Source organism: Tetrao urogallus, assembly GCF_951394365.1.
Source record: "Tetrao urogallus genome assembly, chromosome: 4".
NCBI lineage: Eukaryota > Metazoa > Chordata > Aves > Galliformes > Phasianidae > Tetrao > Tetrao urogallus.
Genome location: NC_136817.1, coordinates 3,477,597 through 3,498,994, shown reverse-complemented (window position 1 = coordinate 3,498,994; position 21,398 = coordinate 3,477,597). Strand labels below are relative to the sequence as shown.

General features: G+C 34.5%; 1 protein-coding gene across 1 annotated transcript in view; it reads left to right on the top strand.

Annotated features, from left to right (window-relative positions):
• Positions 1–17,203, top strand: part of FSTL5 (follistatin like 5) — a gene marked incomplete at both ends in the record, with an annotated part of 215,004 nt that extends 197,801 nt beyond the window's left edge. Inside the window, 3 exons of the mRNA XM_079534468.1 lie at positions 759–866; positions 2,356–2,480; positions 16,501–17,203. Coding sequence (XP_079390594.1) covers positions 759–866; positions 2,356–2,480; positions 16,501–17,203 — 936 coding nt within the window. The remainder of the gene's footprint in view (positions 1–758; positions 867–2,355; positions 2,481–16,500) is intronic.
• Positions 17,204–21,398: the final 4,195 nt, after the last annotated feature.

The window sequence follows — 21,398 nt, the reverse complement described above, 5'->3', positions numbered from 1 at the left end:
GGAATCTTCAGTGCTTCTCCTAATAAAGAAAGCGTAAACCTTAAATGCCTAAAAGGTCTGTAGTTTTGGATACAAAACTCAAGGATGGAAAACAGCTTGGTACTGATCACTTCTTCCAAAAGTAGAAATTGTGAGGAAAACATTTATGTACTTAATAATATTGCCAACTTGAAAAAAACATATCCAGTTAAAAAGAGTGCAATAACATTGTTTGGGCAGGGCTATGTAGGAATATTTTGCATTGACTTTAGTATGGAGCTTGAGAATAGTCTTCCCTTTTTAGTTGTTTTCCAGTATTTTATAGATTTTAAATTGATATGTATGATATGAGAAAATGTAGGGAAGGAAGGTTAGCATTTTTTGTTTGGATTTAAAACATTTTTTTTTTCAGTTTCCTAATAACCCCAATATAATATGTTTTTGATGCCAAATTTTATAATGAATAAAATGATGAATAAATGAATAACATAAACATAATGAATACACATAATGAATAAAAATATTTTTTTAGAATTATTAGAAAAAAATATTAGAAAAAAATAAAAGACATAAACATAATGAATAAATATAATGACTAAAAATCACTGCCTCAGCAATTCAGTGGCTGAATTAATCAGAGGTCTTTTCAGCATCTGACAATGTAATTTTTAAATATAATCTGAACACATCAGGATATGCATGTCTAGTCATAGTCATCTATTATTTTTCTTTTCAACATGTGATCAAGAGTAAGGAGTTTCATTTTATTCTACTCGCAGGCAGTAAGTACGGATCCCGTTCCAGTGAAACTACACTATGATAAGTCACATGATCAAGTCTGGGTGCAGAGCTGGGGAAACATGGAGAAGAATTCACCAACTTTGCAAGTGAGTATGTTGATCAGATTGATCATATACTAGGAAATCTAAATAAATTGAATATTTATGTAGGTAGGAAAATGTTTTCAGGAAACCGGAAAGAACTGAACTTGCTGGGAAAGTGTTAAGAGATTTTCTACGCTTTTACTTAGAAATGTAAGTGCTGATTCAATGGAGGGTAACAGAGTACAGCTGAAAACTAATGGCATGTTTTTCCAGTCTGCCAGTCTTCTGAGAACAGATATGCTGCTTATGATGATTTTGCTCCTAATCAGAGGATACCATGGATTTTAGGCATATATTCATATTTCACTAAGATTATGTTGATGTTCTGGAGTTGACAAGCTAAGAGTTCCAACATTATTTATTGTTGATTGCTTTGAGTTTGGGACTTTTTTTTTAAGATATAAAATAATAAGAATCCTTATTTTTCCCATGCTTCCTCAGCAGCAGCACGCCTAGGGACAGTCACCAAAGAAACATTTCAAGAAGCTGTGCTTCTCTTCTGCTTTTCCTCTCCTTTCTTATAATTTAAAGTAATCCCATGAGAATACAGTAATACTCTTTGTGTTATAATTTCAAAATTACTTTTTATTTCAATTTATTTTCCTTTTCTTTAGAAGTCAGTGAAGTCCTTATTTGTCTTTTAAATGCATAAGGAATAAGAAAAAAAATCAACCATAGAGCTCAAACAGAAAAATGAGTAGTGTTTGAAAATGATTTTTTATACTCCTGGTAACTGTAAGTGAGTAAAGTAATTTGTGGGAGTTTGGTTGTCACTCCTCCCCAAAAAAATGACTAGTAATTGAGTCAGATATATCCTGTTTTAGAGGAAGCATTCATTTTCAGTCTTGTTTTTCCTTGAATGATGCATGATCAACTCCTTTTTTTTTAAATCCAGTCTCAAATGCGCAAAAATGAACATCATAGCAGCTATTAATATAAGATTGTCTTTTACTCACCCATAATATTCTACCTCAGATGACATTCAAGATTTGAGAATTCAAAGAAAATTTATTCGTAACAACTCAAGGTATGCATAAACTGCAACCAATTCAATATATTCAATATATGCTATGTTGGATCTCTTTATGCTTGAGAAGACTTAGGATCATATGTAGCCATAGCTTCCTGTAGATCAGCTGATAACATTTCATCTTTTCACTTGGGTGAAGTGCTTAAGAAACATTCCCACTCTAGTGCTGAGTATGAAAAAAGACAAAAATCTTGGTGTGCACTAAAGGCTGCTATAGAATGTAAATGTGGTAGGAAAAAAGAGGAAAAAAAGTATACATGAAGAATAGATTGTCTAGCATGCAACAATTCTCTGAAATCTGTAATGCTGATCAGCTTTATTCACTGTCATTTGCATTCCTTCTCATGGCTGAAGAATAAAACAGAAGTGGAATAAAGAGGCAATACTCTACAAATCTATTTAGATATAGATTAAACTTTGAAGGAATATTTCTATAGTTTGTAATAATGTTACTTTATGTAGGTGATAACACAAGCCAGTGGGAGTGTTTCTCATCACACAATCCATACTCAGCCAGTGGGAAAGCAGTTTGACAGAGTGGATGACTTTTTCATTCCTGCTACAACCCTCATCATTACTCATATAAGGTAAGTTTTGGCTGAGTTTTATTTGACTTTGAAATGAACTGTAATGCTGTCTCCAAAAAAAATATAATGTAAAAACAATCTTGAAAATATTAGACCATGCACCTTCAGTATTGCTTTGGAAGACCCTTTTTCATATACAATACTAATAGGCTAAATGAAAGCTCTTTAAATTACACGAATAAACACATTTATTGACGTAATCTATTGGTTGGTTTTTGTTTGTTGCTTTTTTTTTCCTTATCTTAATGAAAGTTCATAAGTCCCTTGCTCTACATACTAAAGTTGAGATGTAATACCATCTGAGGTGTACTTGGGGAATTAATAACCATAACGTTCAGATAGTTCTCTAAGTTAGGAGCATAGATCTTATTTTGGAAATGATACCAATGTCTTCTACTTCTGAAAGTGTTTGCTTTTGCTATATTGTATTAAATGCATCTTGTATTCAATTTATTCTTTTGATAATTTCATTTTCATTTGATATGTTTTCTGTAACATTTCTGCTGGTTAGAATAGAAAAATTCTGCCATCTGTACATCTGAACCTTGCCTTGATATTCATTAGCACTCTGTATGCTTTGGACTGTTAGGTTCTTTGCAATGTGGCACAGACCTATTGCAGTTCGAAAGGCCTCTTCATATAATTAACATTTGCTTATTCCACCCTTTCAAGTTCAACTTTCTATAGAAATACTTATTAGGATGATCTCACTTTTTCTACAGTTATAAGAAAACAACATGCACATTTAACTAAAATCTCAAGTCATATGTAAATGTGTGTCTCCAACTGTAAAGATACAGTTAGTTATTTCAGTGACTAGTAGTCCTTTAAAAGCAAAAACCTCAAATTTAAGGTGATTCTACATCTGGTTCCAGAGTCTAGGAATATTTATCTGTAATTGATCTATTTTTCTGTATCCAAAAAAAAACATTCTGTTTCTCCTAAAGAGGTTGCTGATGAAAAAGAATATTTTTAATTTTCTACAGAACTTAGCTAACAAGGAATTAGCAATCAGCCATGTGCAATTCAGAAAGGCATGTGTAAATTTATATGGCTGAATAGAAAGTGACTTTAAGTGCCATTATTGCCACATTGCTTTAACTGAATAGATAAATTCGTATTGTGTCCTTGAACTAATCTGCAGACCCTACTCTTAACCACAGAAAACCCACCCTGCTATATTTGTAGCAGCATGATTTGAGGGAACGCAACCTACTGCTTCATAAATTACCAAGTGCTGGGTTGACTAGCCTTCTTACTATTTAAATTTGATGTTTATTATTATTTCATTGCCCTGGGGAAGACAAAGTTGTGGAGTTTTATCATGAAAGGAACGTACAGCTGGTGATTCCTACTTGCGTAGCTCCCTGCAGATTCTTTACCCATCACCACTGACATTTGAGATTTGCATTGACAGTTGAGGCAAGTAGTCATCTACAGTGAAAATCATTTCAGTGTCTCCTTCGACAACTTTTAAGTTGAGGGATCCTGTTGGACGCTTTTACATAATGTTAAATGAATTTAATTAAAGTTATATTAATGTATGCAAGTCTTTGAGAGTCAAAGACATGACAGGGAAAAAATGGTCTTGAATTATTAAAAATGATTGTTTTGTTTAATTGTACATTTCTATATGGTACAGGCAAATAAGTTTATGAGATACATGTTCTATCATAATAGTAATATTCTATTCTATGTATTCTATCCTAACTATTTTTGATATATGCACAGTGATATGCAGTATAAAAGGATCAGTAAAACAAAACTGATATTTGGACACATTAATTTTCATGTAGTTACGACAGAAATCAGTAGGGGTAAACATTATTTAGGGAAAGGGACCAGGAAAAATAGGCCTAGTCCAAAGACAGTGAAGAAATCATTTTGGCAATTGGTGTTCTGTCTAAGTAGGTCAATTAGTTGCTTTCATCTGTGTGTGGTGAGTCACAGCTACCTTTAGCTGAAGGGTCATGGTGACAGGTTCTTTATCCTCTTAGCTGAGGGGAGGAGTGATATTATGAGCAATGTCTCCTTTGTTTTAAGATCCAGTCAAACTTGCCTTTCACTGCTGAGATAAGGGCTGAATAGTTTTGAGCAAATACCATTAGAAATCAAGCCAGTTTTTGGCTATAATCTTTTTGCAATAAATAACTGTTGATATATAAAACAAACAACACATAATACTAGTTTTAGTAAAACCAACAAAATTGCCATTAACCTCCCTAATAATGTGTAGACTAACCTACTGATGTTTACAGATAGCAAATTGCTGTTTATTATATTATATAAGTAGAATAGCTTGGCACCCCATGGTATGGCTTTAAAAATATAGATTGCTTAATTCTAGATTAAATATATATATTTTTTTGACCAGGAGCAGTTCATGTGTTGACACTTAGGGGATGCTCTGTAGTATTGATGAGGGGCATAGAAATCCTTCTCTTTCTCACAAAACTAATAAAATGCTAACTTTGCTTACAGACCGTTTCCCAAAGCTTTTCTTGAATTTCTTATTCCAGCCACTAATAGTGAGACAAAAATCTTGGTAAATCAGTGAAGGAGGCTATGGTACAAACCAGTAATGAATAATAATAAGAAGAACACTGAAAGGAGTTTGTTTAGACTGGCTGTTGGAAGCCTGAAGATTTCAAAGGGGAGAAATTTATATTCAAATTTATAATTTGCATTTAAATTTCTTATTTACATTTATAATTTCATTACGTTTGCTTATGTAAACATAGACTATTACAACCTGTCCTTCTGTCTTCATCTGCTTTGTTTTGCCTCTGACGTGTGAACTCACAGCCAGTTTATGAAAAATTACAGCACAAGGATGAGTGAATATAAAGCTTGGTATTTTTTATGTCCATGTTTTCAAACACAGACTGCTTGAAAAAATTCCCAACTCCCCACTCAGTTGTGTTGAAAAGTAGTCAGATATTGTGGCTACAAAAGTGGACAGAGCGGAGTCTGTTAATCTGCAGTAGGTGATACAAGTCCCAAGATCTTTTCTGGGGAATATACATGCAAATCTTATTCCTGCTGTAGTTGAAACGTTTAGAAATTGAGAATACATATTTTATTTTTTTTTCCTATTTTGCCTTATTAGTTTACTGAGAACAAAATTTTAATCAGTGAAGTACTCTTTGTGCCAAAGCAGTTCAGTGCAACCAATCATCTTGTCCCTAGTTGTCTGCTAACACCCATTTCTTACCATAAAAATAGACATTTGCAATTAGTATGTGGGATGGCTGTAGAAAGATGACTTGTACAATACTCATGAAAATATATTATTAGAAGCCTAAGGAGCAAAAGTGCTGATTATTTCAGCTTCACTGTTCATAAATTGAAGTGAACAAAAGATAATTGGAATAAATTAAGGTCTATCATTACACTGCTGTAAAATGTTTCAAAAGCAATATTAAATGAACTCACTGTAATAGAGTCACTCTAACTTTTTAGATGGTTTAATCTTTTAGCAAGTATTTTAAATGCAATACAGTTATCTGAGTTAACAAGTAGAAGAGTGAACAATCAACTCACTGGTGAGATGGCTCAGGATCTGAATATTCTCAGTTTTAATTTTTCTCTCTCTTATTTCTCTGTTATGTAGGATAATAAGGGAAGCATTCTTTCTAAAATTATACTTATTCATTTGTTCAGCACATTCCAAAAACTAAGCTTTTCTTTAAGAGGTAATTGGAGTATGGTGCCAACGAGAAATTTAAATGCCCTTGTGGGGTGGTGACTCAATACATTTGTAAGTTTGGATGGAGAAATTCACATTTAATTCCAGAATTTAAGCCTGTACAAAGATGTGAAATAGCTGAAGGACTGTGAGAGAATTTTCAATATTTTTATGAAAGTATGCACAGAGAATATTATTTCAGAAGTCTGGTGTAATCAGAAAGGACTTCCTATTCAAATGTTTCAAAAGTCAAAAAAAAAAAAAAAAAAAAAAGCTGTAAATGTGAAGTCAACTAGAGAGCAAAGAGGTTGAATATTTCATGTAGAGAATGTAATTTAGCTCAAAGATGCAAGATAATTTAATATTTTAGAAATTAAATTAAGAAGATGCGATTTTACAGGAATAGAGAAGTTTGCAAACTGCTCTTAGTCATTAAGCTATAAATATAGGTACTTCTACAGGAGTGAAAACTTGAAAGCTTGAGGATTTGGAGAAAGCAGGTCATTAGCAGCAGGGCAATCATCAAAGATGTAGCAATTAACTGCAATGTCTAATGATGACTGCAGAATCATACAGTAAATCCTTCACGGTAGCAATGCACACACACAGGTTTAGGGGCTCCTGCAGTACTATCTCCCATCTCTGTAACCTGTGTCTTTGTGATGGTAGTGTTAAATGGGAATCCTGTAGCCATTCCTTCCCTCTCTGTATTCCCCCACATAAAGAAGGACTGTTTTGGTCCTTATGTTTATTCTTTTTAAAGAATAAGCTCAAAGGAACTTCTCAGGAAGAAGGAGATAAGACAGCAAGAACTCTTTTTTCTGCATCCTTCTACTTTAAATAGTAAATTTTGCAGCATCTTTGTTCTAAAGATATTATGGAGGACATACAGATTGAAAGATTCAGTTCAGAAAGCTCAGCTACTATTGGCAATAGAAAATTCCTTATGTTTTACTTTAAATCCTCATTGGTATTCCAAATAAATCAATCTATAAGGGTTAATCTAACCTTGAGATGATCTTAAAATAATGGAATTAACAAAGATTTTGTATGTTTACTGATTAACTTCCAAAACTCAATTACTTTAAAATTGTCAAACATCATGCCATGTATGCCTGTTATGAAATTTATTTTTCTTCAAAGCAGCCCTTATAATTTTGTATTTTGGCTCGTGTATTTGGAATGGTGAAAATGAATTTGCAAAATTTTATTTGTATATTCGTAACTTCGAGAATTTAGAAAAAAAATATTCAGGACATTCTTTTCTATTTGATATTATGATAAATTATATATTTTAATATTTAGTAAAGCTGAGATGCTTATGTATTTATATGAATCAAAGAAAACTTCAAAATCTGCAGTGGTAGACTCTGTTTTGACTGTGTTCATTCCATATGTTCCCAAGTGTCGACATGCAATATTTCCTTGTAGATAAACTATTCTGACTTCCATCTTAACAGCAATGATAACAACAAAAAAATACCCCTATGCATTAATAATTTAACACAGCAACTTTGTCACAACGTGCCTCAGTTCTTCCCATGCTGATCTTATATTTACAGTATAAATGTCATCTCTTATGCTTTTATGTGCCAAAAAAATCAGTCATGTTTTGAAAGTGTCTGCTATTTTTTAGTCTAGTCTAGTGCTATTTTAATTGGGGTCATTAGTGGGAGAAAAAAAAAAAAAAAAGAGAGAAGATATGGGGCCAAAGAAAGAAGTTGTAAAGTTTACTGTTTGTTGTTGCTCTCAATGTTGTTATGTCCCCTGATATCACAGTAGGTGAGCTTCATTTTGAAAATGAGGACCTCTGAGGAATGTTTTGACATAAATAATCTATCACCTTTAAATTCCTTATCTTTACCTCATTATTCATTTTCTACAAGAACTGACTATTTATTTTGGCCTGTGTAATTTTTCCTATGCATTCTCTATGACATCTGCCCACCATGCTGTTACTGTGTTTTTTAGTGTGCCAGATCTTAATTCTGTCATTCCTTGTACTGACATTCAAGGCTATTTTTAGGAATGTCTTTTGTTCACTGTGTCAGTGTATCTAGGTCTTTCCTTGACTTTCACTCTTTATGCAATGAAGTAATTTTTGGTTGTTGTTAAACTGTTTGCTCACCTTTTCTAAAATATACAAGGAAAAAACACATTTGTTTCCTATTCTTTTTTTTCTTTTTAATTTTTTTCCTTTTTTCTTTTTTTTTTCTCCCCCTCCCCCCCCCCGAGAATTAGTTCAGTTAAAGCACAAATAATTTGTATATTCCTGGATTCTAAAAATACACTTTCTTTGTCATAAAATGTCCTGGATTATTTTCTTGTGAATACTGTAACCAATTTGCAATAGTGAAAATGTATTTCATTTACATCTATTGTAACAGAAGCCTCAGACAACTCATGGACTCTGAGGAGAGTATTTTATTACTCTCATTACTACCTATGAAAGTATTACCCTGAAATACCAGGACAATTCTTACAGTGTGCAGTGGTGCATACATGATTCAAAATCCCAGACTGTTTGGACCATGTTAAAAGAAGTGAGCTCTTCCAATGGAGCCTGAAAAACTGTTTGAAGAATCCAGCATAGCAGGAGGAGAAATTTCTTAATAGTTTCTTGATATTGGTTGTTTGGACATACTCTTCAACATACATTCCATTTCACTTCTGTAGATCTCTAGTGAGATATGGTTTAAATGCTCTGCAGATACAGTCTAAAACTGAAAGAGAGAGGAGAAAAAAAATAGTAGTAAAAGAGACCTGCCATTTAATTTTATTCTATATCTGAACTGACCTTTTCATTCATTTAATAAAAATGAAAGTGATGCTGTTTTTATAGGCAGAAATTGCTCGTTTTCCATCAGGGTGACCTCGCAACCTTTTCTTCTGTTTTTGATTTTCTTATTCTGACTCTGTTATCTTCTCATTTCTGTTCCTTAGAACTACTATGTTAAGGTTTCAGAGGTACGTTATCATAGTCACGTGTTACTGCTGAAAGTATTATTTATAACTTTTTCTGACAGGGTTTTAAACATTTCATTTACTGTGATAGGAAGATTCTGTGCTTAACAGAGTAATACGGGTACAGGGGGGAGCCTATTCTGCTGCAAAACAGAAATATGAAGCCTAAAGTCATGATGAACAACTGGAACAAAATTAGGGAAAGTTCTAAGGTCAAAAATTGTTGCAGTACCCAAAAGTAAAACAACTTTTATGCTGATTGACCAACAGACAAAATCCAAACAACCATTCCTGAACTGCAGAAATTAAAGATGTTTCTCAGCAACTTGTCATCAATGAACTATTCTGGGAGCAATCAATTTCTTCATCCAGAGGGGAAGATGTGTGCCCTTGCAATGCTGATAGTTTTCATTTTGGAAGTCTTTCTGATTTCTAATGGTCTAATTTGAATCTAAATTTATGGATAAAATATTTAGAGATAAGTATTTTATTTGTGCAATATAGCACAGAAGATATATAGAAAAGAAGAATAAATAATGTATATTAAAACTTATTTTAAAGATTTATTGCAAAAAGAGAAAAATTAACTTTGTGATGATTTCAGTGATCTGAATGCAAGGCCTCTATGAAGTAAAACAAATAAATAAATAGATCAGTGAAAACAGTCTTCCTGAGAATCATCTATTTATACATATAGAGTGAGAAATAATTTTAATGAAGAAAAGTAATGTCAGTGTTGAATCATTTTACTTTCTTGCTGATGTCTTCTTCAGAACTACAGTGGATAATTTACTCATAATTTCATCAGAGAAAAAAAGAGATTTGATATTTAACGCATTTTTATTTTAGAATTTTGTTTAAATAGTACTTTCCCACATTGGCAGATTAGATCTTTATAGAATCGGAGTCTACCGTAATCCTATCGTAATCATCTAACAGACCGCTCGTGAGCAGAGAATGGCATTTTCTTGGGGCAAATTTGGTCAAGATTTGTAGAAGCAGGACTATATGGATTCTATATTGATTTTTTTATTTGATTTTGATTTTTATTTTTTTTGCACAAGTTTGAGTAATGGTCCCTAATGAGTAGAATTTAAGAACGGTTTTAAACATCAGTGTTATTCACTTGAGGTAAAGTGCATAATGTTTCTTATTTTATTGAATTGAGTTGAACAGGTTAAAAACTTGTACTTTGTATCAAAGTACTGGTTTTTCCTTCGTGGTACAAATAATTTTCACTGTAGTTCATCTAGTTCGCTTTGCCTCTTACTTGCTTTCTGTTCTGAGAACATTACTTAAGAGTTTGATCTCAGATCTTTTTCACAAAATGGCTATTGACTGAAGGGAAATAATCTGTGGATGTAGGGCCAGAAACAAAAAGGAGGAGGATATCAGTGTTTACATAATTTTCCACTCTGTCAATTTTTCTGAGCTCAACCACAGATACATTTTTATGTTAAAGTATTCAGAAATAACAACAATAATAATCTCATTTCCTCAGGCTTGCCTTGTGTTGTCATTACTTTTTAACCAGTATTTAGACATTTTCCTGTTCTATGATGAATACAGCTGCGCTCATAAATAATGCATACCGTTTGGAAGAAAATAACAACGTTTGGGAAACTCAGTTGTGAGTTTGCTTCTTGTTGACAGCTCCACGCTAGCTTCTTGCTCAGCTATTCTTTGGGTATAGGAGATGGAATCTTACCTGTGCAATATGAAAGTTGGAAAAAACAGTACCTTGCAAAAAACTGTTTTGAAGAGGTGATGTCAGAATTCACATGATTTCGGAACTTTGTATGGAATATCTATTCCACTGTTAGTTCATACTTTATTTGACTAGAACTTCCCGTTAAAAAAAAAGATCTTCCCTAGTTCTATAGCTAAAGGTCTCAGTATTATCTTGCACCCTGTCACGCATTGGTTTTGTCACTTACATTTTCTTAGTTTGTGTATCATTTTTTTAATACGCTGATGAAAAGACCAGATTATAAAAAAAAAACTATAATTCTAAATTACACTGGCGGCTGTGGCACTGTAATCATTTTGCAAATGTGCTTAGTCTGAAGCACCTTTTTTTAAGGTGTATTACTTGAAATCTATCAGAATACACAAAATTCTGTCACTGCCATTCTAGATGGAAGTCTAAGCATGCTGCCTCCTCTTAAAATTGAGCATAAATATTTTCATGAGAGCTGATGAACACGGTAGTTGAATTTTTGTTTGTTAAAGTTAACTGCTCCCTGCTTTTGCATTACATACTGACTTACAATTACCTAAATCTGAATACTAAATTCCATTCTTAAACTACACTCTAGTAATTGAGTGTCAAGACTTTTTTTTCTAGCTATAGCATTAAAATAAATGAAGTCATTTGTCTGCACTGTATATTTTTCTACTAAACAAAAATGTCACTAATATTTAAGAAAGTGAATACATTCCATGTCAGTTTTCATATTAATTTCACCTGAAAGCAATTTTTCTGATATTTTACGTTGCAGAATGTTGAAATTTATCCTTTACAGATAAAAAGGAAAAAAATCTAAATAAAAAGAAGAAAACAGAAAAAAAAAAGTATTTTCTCTCAGGGTGACACAGTACTGGAATGGTCTGCCCAGAGAGGCCGTGGATTCTCCTTGTCTGGAGATATTCAAGACCCTTCTGGACACTTTCCTATGTGATCTGTTGTAGGGAACTTGCTTTATCAGTGGGGTTGGACTAAATGATCTCCAGAGGTCCCTTGCATTGCTTACAAATCTGTGATTCTTCAATCTTTTATAACGTGCTCTTAACTTTATTCATTTTAATTATTCCACTCTTAATTATGAGGGTAGTTTTTTTATTGCTTCCTCACACCTGCCCCCAATGCCTCCAAAAACAGGAAAATAGGGCACTCATTCATGTGGACTTCACTGTTGAAAAAATGCATTTTGCAATTAACACCTTTTAGGATATTCTTCCTGTCTCCATTCGGTTAGTTTGGACAAGTCATGTAACTTATTTCTCTCCATCTCCCTTCATCTTGGTATTGCAAAGCTCGTTAGTTTTCACAGACTGCTAATGTCTGCTTGTTGTGGGTTGACCCTGGCTGGCAGTTGAACCACCACACATCTTCACTTTTATTTACTGAGATGTGGGAGAGAATGGGATAGCTGAAAGCAACAAAGCTCATGGTTCACCATGAAGACAATTTAATAAGTGAAGGAGTGAAAAAAAAAAAAAAGAGTGATGCAAAAGCATGAGTCACCACTGCAAATCAGCCAGTTTTTCAAGCAGTGGCTGTTCAGAGAGAGTTTTATTGCTGAGCATGATGTTATATGGCACAGAATGTCTTTGGTCAACTGGAGAAAGCTGTCCTGGCTGCATCCCAGACTCTTCCACCCTCCGCCTATTTGTTGAGGGGAAGATGAAATGGAAAAGGCCTTGCTGCTGTATAAGCACTGTTCAGCAATAGCAACAGTGTTCTAACAGCACTGTTTTGGTCGCAAATCTAAAACATGACACCATCTGAGCCGCTATGAAGAAAATTAACTCCATCGCAGCCAAACCCAGTGCATTCCTCAGATGGAAAGTGCTGTAGAATTGCTAAGCATAATTATTCAGATTTCTCTTTTTTGACAGTTTGTCATGATGTGATTGAAAAATTTTGATGTGATTGAAATTGTTGAAAGTCTGGTATTAAAATCTTTATTATTCATACATATACAGTAAGTAAAGTAAGAAACAATCTCAGATTTCTGAGATCTAGTATGTACTCCAATTGGAGTGTTATGCCCACAGGCTACAGTTTCCCACATGCATAAACTGTAAAAATAAAGAATTGGAAATGTGAAGATTTGCTCTCGTATCTTGAAGGCTTGAACTGCACAAGTTCACAATATGCACTCTGACAAATGCCTTTATATGCCGTTGAATATTGTGTATGATTTCACTGCATAGAAGAGACATGAGGGTTGAGATTCTCATAAATATTGATCGTGGTTTAATGAACAGTGGGAGACTTCTGAATATCAATCTTTATACGCAGAAATTTTGCATTAAGCACACCACCATCTATCTGTAAATCATTTGGGAAAAGTGAAGTTACTCTAAAGTATCACTTGTTCCCCAACAGCCTAGTCATAAAAAAACAGGCTAAGAGCACAAAGGCGACAGGCACAATTTCATTGCATGATTATGAGTGGCTGTGTTTTTTTAATCCTTCTGGAAAACTAAGTGCTTCTGAAAAGTTATTAGATTATGGTAGCTTTGGGGATTGAATTCAGCTAGCCACAAGACAGAATGAAACATAGAGTTCCAGTGCCAACTTCTTTACCCACTCAAAATAGTCTGGCTTTACTTTAAGTGAAAGAAGCAAAAAGATAAATGACAACCAAACAGTGGAATAGTGGAAGCTCAGCTCATTCACTTGCTGTTTGTATTAAATTCTCAATAAAACGCCACTAATATCAGTTCTGTGAAACGTCCCCACTGAGTTGGGATTATGCACACCACTGGAAGGCAACACTTTAGTATTGATAATTCATTGTTTAACAATCTGGTAAATTATACTATTTTATTACATAGGGGTGGTTTTCTTTCTTTCTTTCTTTCTTTTTTCCAGCTGATCTTTATACTTCAAAGCTTCCCTTAGAATCCATGGAATCGTAGATTATTTTGTGTTGGAAGGGACCCCTAAAGGTCATCTAGTCCAACTCCCCTGCTATGAACAGGGACTACATCAACTACATCAGGTGTTCAGAGCCCCGTCCAGCCTCAACTTGAATGTCTCCAGGAATGAGTAAGGTGCATTCAGCACCTTACTGGGCAGCCTGTTCCTATGCTTCATTACCCTTATCATAACAAACTTTTTTCTTATATCCAATCTAAATCTCCCCTCTTTTTGAAAGCATTTCCCTTTGTCCTATCACCACAGACCCTGCTGAAGAATCTGTTCCCTTCTTTCTTATAGCCCCTCTTTAGATACTGGAAGGTTGCTATCAGGTCTCCCTGGAGTGTTCTCTTCTCCACAGCTCTAGCTCCCTCAACCTGTCCTCACAGGGGAGGTATTCCACCCCGGGATCATTTTTTGTGGCCCTCCTCTGGACATGTACAACAGGTCCGCATCTCTCTTACACTGAGGACTCCACGCTTGGATGCAGTATTCCAGGTGAGGACTCACTAACACAGAGCAGAGGGGCAGGATCACCTCCCTGGACCTGCTGGCCACATTTCTTTTGGTGCAGCCCAGGATACAGTTTGCTTACTGGGTTGTGAGGGCAAATTGCTGGCTCATTTCCAGCTTGTCATCCACCAGTACCCCCAGGACCTTCTTGGCAGGGTTGTGCTCCAGTTTTACATACCCTAGCCTGTGCTGACAGTGGGCATTGCCACAACCTAGGTGCAAGACCTTGCACTTGGATTTGTTGAATCTCATGAGGTTCACCTGGGCCCACTGCTTGAGCCTGTCTAGGTCTCTCTGGATGTCATTCATGTGTGTCAACCACACTACACAGTGTATCCACAAACTGGCATGCCAAGATGTTCATAATGCTGGAAAGAAGGCAGTACAGACAGATGCACATGGTTGTTAGAAGGCAGCAATTAGGTTACTGGACAGTGGGCTAAAATTTATTTGCAACTGATCCTTGCTGTACACAGTCAAGTGAATTTTGAATCAGGATTTCATGATCTGTGATGATCTATTAAAAAAGATGTGTTTTGGTTATTTGCACTTATTCCCATCTATCTCTCTTAAGATCTCATTTGCACTGGTTTGGGTAACCTGTATCATGATCAGTAAAAAAAAAATGTGTTGGACATGGTATCATCACCCTGGCTTTGCCAGCGGATCATGATATAGCCATAGGGAAGTCACTCAGCTTCTTGCTTCACTTACTGTGATATTTGTAAAATGCTTTATAAGTTAAAACTTCTACTTAAGTTCACCATATTAATATTCTGCTACCATAGCTGATCTTTTAATGCACTTACCTCTAGGTTAAAGTTTTCCACGTTATATCAGTGTCTAAAATTGTGAGTTTTTAAAGTTTGAACTAGAAAATTTCTTTGGACTGTTAACATTATAAGAAAATAATATTAATAACCAACAGTGGTAGCTAGCCCTGATTTAATACTCATTCAGGCAAAAAAAAAAAAAAAAAAAGGCAGAAATTATTCTGCAGTACTATGGTCCAATAATATTGAAGCAGGATGCAAGGATTTTGGAAAGTAGGGCTGAAATTAAAAAATGTTCCAGAAAATTGTACACGTTTGGTAAGAAGAAGAACAAATATAATTAAACCTACCATATCTGAGGAACTGGCTGAGCAGTGTCCTGAAATCTTTCTGCATGTTTTTTCCTTAATCAAGGATTACTGAATATGTTGGGCTTGCAAAGTATAATGTGAAATTTTGAACTATTTTCAACCACTCGGTTGTTGAAACATTGTGGTTCTTCATATGGATAGGATCTGAAAGGTATTTTTAGATTAAATGTCATCACACAGCAGCAAGAACGTTTCACTGTAGTGATCAAAGATTCAAAGTAAAATGTTAAGAAATGTGCCAAAGGAAAACAGCTGTTTCAGAGGAGTGCTGTGAACGGTCCTTAGATTGTAAACAAGACTAATAAACTTTGACATAACTTTACAGTATTTAGAGCACTGGCTTTTGCATACATGCAATCAAAAAATTGTGCAGTTAGAACTTACAGCTTAACACAGAATAGTCATATAGTATATGTTTAAAATGCTACAAACATTAAGCTCTAGAATTTTAAGGTTTAATCATATTATTCATGTTCAGTGAGAACTCCTTGAATATATTGAAATGTATAAAGATTCATTTAAAAATGTAAGAAATGTGAGTTTTGGGTAGTTGGGAGGCATAAACTTAAATCCTTTTACGATATTCATTTCTGCTGAATTAGAATGAGAAAAATTAGGATAATTATCTGAATAACAATGAGCTCTGGATAAAGCTGATTCCCAAGAAAGTTGAAGAAGAATGTGAAGTGAATAAAAGCTTGTGGGATGTATTATCTATTGATATTTAATATTTTTCTTCCACCTAGCTTTTGTAAAAGTTTTAACTGAATAGACATTCAGAGTAATGTTTACTTTCCCCCTAGAGTCTATAGAAATAAAACATTGCCAATTAAGCAGAGAAATGATTTTTAGATATTTTATTTGGCACAATTTAAAATATAATTACAAGAACACTGAAAATTAAATAATATAAAATGCTTCATCTCTGGAACATCTGAAGCTAAATTGTATTTGTACACTGCTGCAAGTATTAACTCATGTACTTTATTATGTTGCCTTTCCACATTTGGACATGATGCATACAATACCTCTTTCTTTGACTTTGTGCTTTTCCTTCCAGGTTTGGATTTATTCTTCATAAAGATGAGCCCACGCTCCAGAAGATTGATCTTGAAACAATGTCGTACATCAAGACAATTAGTTTAAAGGATTATAATTGCATTCCTCAGTCCCTGGCTTATACACATCTTGGAGGATTATTTTTTATCTACTGTAAACCTGATACCACTGGTGCTGTTCTGCCACAGCTTATAGTGGATAGTGTTACTGATTCTGTGATTGGATACAATGGCGATGTAACAGGCAGACCACACGTCTCTCCAGATGGACACTACCTTGTCAGCATTGATGATGCAAAGGGTCTCATGAGGATCCAGACCATAACGTTGAGAGGAGAAATAGAAGATTCATTTGACATTCACACAAATTTGCACATATCTGATGTAGCTTTTCAGCCATCATTCACTGAAGCTCATCAATACAACATCTACTGTAGTTCCAGTACACAAACTGACGTTCTCTTTGTGGAGCTCTCCTCTGGAAAGGTTAAGATGGTGAAGAGTCTTAAGGAGCCTGTCAGGGCAGGCGAATGGCCTTGGAACAGTAAGAACCGTCTTATAAAAGACAGTGGCCTTTTTGGTCAGTATCTCATGACCCCTTCCAAGGAATCTCTGTTTATCCTGGATGGACGCCTCAATAAGTTAAATTGTGAAATCACTGAAGTTGAGAGAGGCAACACAGTAATTTGGGTTGGGGAAGCATAAGAATCTATGTTGAATATTTGCTGAATTAATAGTTTTACAGTACGTTGCACTTAAATTATAGCATTCTTTAAATTTACACCAATTTCATTTGAAATTGTTCGACCCTTCTATGCCTGATATTTCTTTGACTTGAATGCAATTTGAGTCAATTTCCACATAAGTTACTAAAGCAACAGCTATTTGCTAATATGGTAGCCTTATTAAATATCAACCAAGATTGTATTGGTTGACTGGAATTACTACGTATTGAAATTGATGACAAATACCATGCATTACTTTAAAGAAAATAGGAAAAACCATAAAGCTTCAGGGAATTTAACATGATACTTTGCATTTGTAAATGGAAGAATTGAATATTATTCAAATATTGGTTTGCTTTGCTTCAGACACAAAATGAGAGATGTACAACTTTTTGTTCCTTAAACTGAAATAGGATGTCCTGTTTTGTCAGTTCACTGTTTAATATTTTTGTGCCTTGAAGTGAAAGTGTCACAAGAAAGGTAAAGCATAGAAATTGTATAAATTATTCCCATTGTGACTACAGGATTGCCTATCATTGGAGAGAAACATTTACTATCAAATTTTTGTCTCAAGCTTTGGGACATAGAAAGAGAAAAAAGAGAAATTATATTTGCAGTGCACAGTTTTCTGATCAGTGAAATTCAAGAAGCTTATCTTTATGACGAGTCTTAATTGAGAAAGCTGTTTTGCTGGTTGTTTGTGTTTTTTTTTCTTTTTTAAGAAAAAGAATAGATGTTAGGTTTTTCAGCTGTCACAGAGTTCCATCAGTAAGGAGTCTGAGTTCTACTACAGAGAACCGCTGCATTTACTTATTCAGAGTAACCAAATTCTGAGATCTGACTACACAAAGCTTTACTTTTACTGACAAGAAAACTGATATTTTTTAAAAAATGTGTACATTTTAGGAAGCTGGAAACTCAGAGAATTGAAGTTAACAAGTAGATTATATTTTTTTTCTTATTCATTATACCATTGATGCATATTTATTAAACCATTTGGGTAACTCAGCAAATTTTCTATTTCATGCATCCAATTGGACTAGTGAAAAAAAAATGCAAAAAACCCACCTCCACCATCAAAATCTTTTTTTTTTTTTTTTTTTTTTTTTGTTTATTAACATAGAATTCTAATTGTAATGATGAGGAAACATCTAAATGGGAAAAATGAGATTCTCAGAAATAAAATAACAATAATCAGTAGGATAAGAAAGCCAGCAGTAAACAACTATCCAGACTTAGAGCAATGACTTAAAAGTTTGGGAGTGTTTTTATTTTTATTATGTTTTTGCTAAGGAATGCTTATAAGCTCTTAAACTGACCTCCTTTTTCAGAAGGAAATTGAAAAAAAAAAAATACTTTTTTTAAACAAAATTTTACCCTGATTTAGATTGTGTAAATTTAGAAATCTGGAATTTTCTAGCATTGTAATCTTGTGTACATTTAGCATCCTGCCCTTTGTGATACAGTAAATCTCTCTTTAGCTTGAGCAAATCTCCTGGTAGGTACATTTAACTGAATTAAGAGTCTGCTTACATTTCTAGTTACTGAATCTGTTTTCCTTTTCAACAACCTTTCTCCATTGTGAACAAACAAGAGTCGTGTGAACTGTCCGTTATTCACTTATTTGCAGTAGTCTGTCTCATGCATTTTTCTTCTGTACCTTGCACCACGTGAATGTTCTGTATGTAGAAAATGCTTGATAAAAGAAGAATAAACCCCATAAATTTTAAATGGTTCTGATTTTGGTGAATGCTCCAATGTAGCCACATTGGAGTGGCATTTAACATGTATTTTATGTGAAAGCAAGGTAGAAGGAAGTGAATCTGCCTTTTGATGTGTAAAACAAATATATGTAAAATACATAATACATGATACATGGAAAGAAAATTTTGTAGAGGGATTTAACTAACTGGAATTTTTATTTGGCTGCTACAGAGGAAAGCTTATCAGTTAATCAAGTAGACACAAAGTAATTAGAGTGCAGATAGACATGTATTCTGATGCCTAGGTCCTGAAGCCAAAGACATTTAGTCTAGAAGCTGTACAAACATATGAGCCTAAACCAAGATGCATGCCACTCAAGCGGCACAGCTAAATAGCTCCCTATCCAATCTGTTCAGTGTATACTAATCTACTTGGAATATATATGTGCTTTGGCCTCTCTTTATGTAAGCATTAACAATTAAAGATAAGAATTGGATCTCTTTACAATAAAGAAATTCCAAAATTCCTTTCATAGAATCAAAGAATCCCAAAAATGGTTTGAGTTGGAAGAGACCTTAAAGTCCGGCAAGTTCACCCCTCCTTCCACCCCTGCCACATGCAGGGATGCCTTCTCCTAAACCAGGCTGTTCAAAGCCTTGAACACTTCTAGGCATCTAGGCACCTTCTTTTAGTTTAAAACTATTGCACACTGCACTATCATTACACTCCTTGATAAAGTATCCCTCTCCAGCTTTTGTGCAGACCCCCTTTAGGTTCGAGAAGGCTGCTATAAGGTAAGGTCCTCCCTTCTCCTTCCCCTTTCCCTTCCCCCATGTTGCATGATCCCTTAGAATCAATCTCAAAATGCACAGCTGTTGTCAGTTTTGGCATTGACTCATTCTTTTGTATTAACAACCTAGGACAATCAGAGGAGCTTGAAAATGTAGATAAAACGTGTTACTTTATGAAAAAGGAGACCCCTGTACCTAACAGATTTTGTGATGTCAAAATATTACAGGCATCGAATATACAATTTCTCCCAATCACTTTATAATTCTTGTTTAAAATCAATTTCTCTAATGCCTCCCTAAGAATATCTCTGAGTCTAGCTAAGGCAGTTTGGTAAAGAAAACTGCCAGCTTCTTGATTTTCCAGTGTAATAGCTCAAAGACCGTAGTTTGTTTCTTTCCCCTTTGTTACGGAATTGAAATAGGTTTCTGTAGTCCAGGAGTTCTTCTGACCCCAATGATAAATGAGAAATCAAACACTGTCTTTGGTATTTCAGCTCTCTCTTAAAACAAACCCAGGTGTAGCAAGTTAGTTTAAATTCCTCTCTTTTCTGATTGATGCTGTAAGCAGAGGAAAAAAAAATCAAACCTACATTTTACTCCACAAGCTGTTATAAACCTTTGAGATTTAGAATTTCCTTGCAGAAAATGATTAAAGAAAAGAAGTTGAAGATAATGGAGACGAAATGGATGAAACCAAGTTCTGTTAAAGCTGCCCAGTTTCCCCTGTGTTTCTTCATGCTAATCAATTTGAGAAAAATACAATGCAAGGATACGACAGTGCTCTTCAGCGGGGATTGTGATTAAGGAATTTCCTTTGCTAAGGTAGAGTGCATAAGTCCAAAATGAATATGTCTTTGCAAATATAAAAAATACATTTTATCAGCATGTCTAAGAAATTCAATAGCAAAAATGATTACCCAAATTTCAAAGTATTCTATCTATTGCTATGAATTATATCAATAAGGTTAAAAGTATATGATTTTTTACTGAGCTTCTTGCTCATACTATATCATGAGGTAAGACTATCTTGAAAAGTGATAAAGAGCAAATGAATATTTAAGTATCACTGTATGATTTCAATTTTAAATAGTGACTCTTCATGGAAAGATTCAACTTCTATGAAAAAACATCTGAGTTTGAATATGGTATTCCTTTGTGTTATTAAACAGCATTTTTGTTACATCTTTACAGTATCAAAATTTCAATTTACAAATTATAAAGGTTTTATTGATATAAAAACGTATTTTTGCTGAGTTAGCTAAAGATACTCAGTTTGATTTAAACAGAAACTGTGGCTGTGAAGTCCCTGGTGACTGGAAAATGGGAAACATTATTCCCATTTTTAAGAAAGGGACAAAGAAAGACCTGAGGAACTGCAGGCCAGAGAGCCTCACCTCTGTGCCTGGGAAGATCATGGAGCAGATCCTGCTGGAATCTATGTTAAGACACATACGAGATAAAGAGGTGAGTCAAGACAGCCAGCATGGCTTCACCAAGGGCAGATCGTGCCTGACCAATCTGTTGGCCTTCTGTGATGGAGTGATGGCTTTGGTGGATGGGGGAAGGGTGGCGGATATCATCTACCTGGACTTATGCAAAATTTTTAACATGGTCCCTGATCATATTCTTCTCTATAAATTAGAGAGGTATGGATTTGAAGGGTGGACTGTTCGGAGGCTT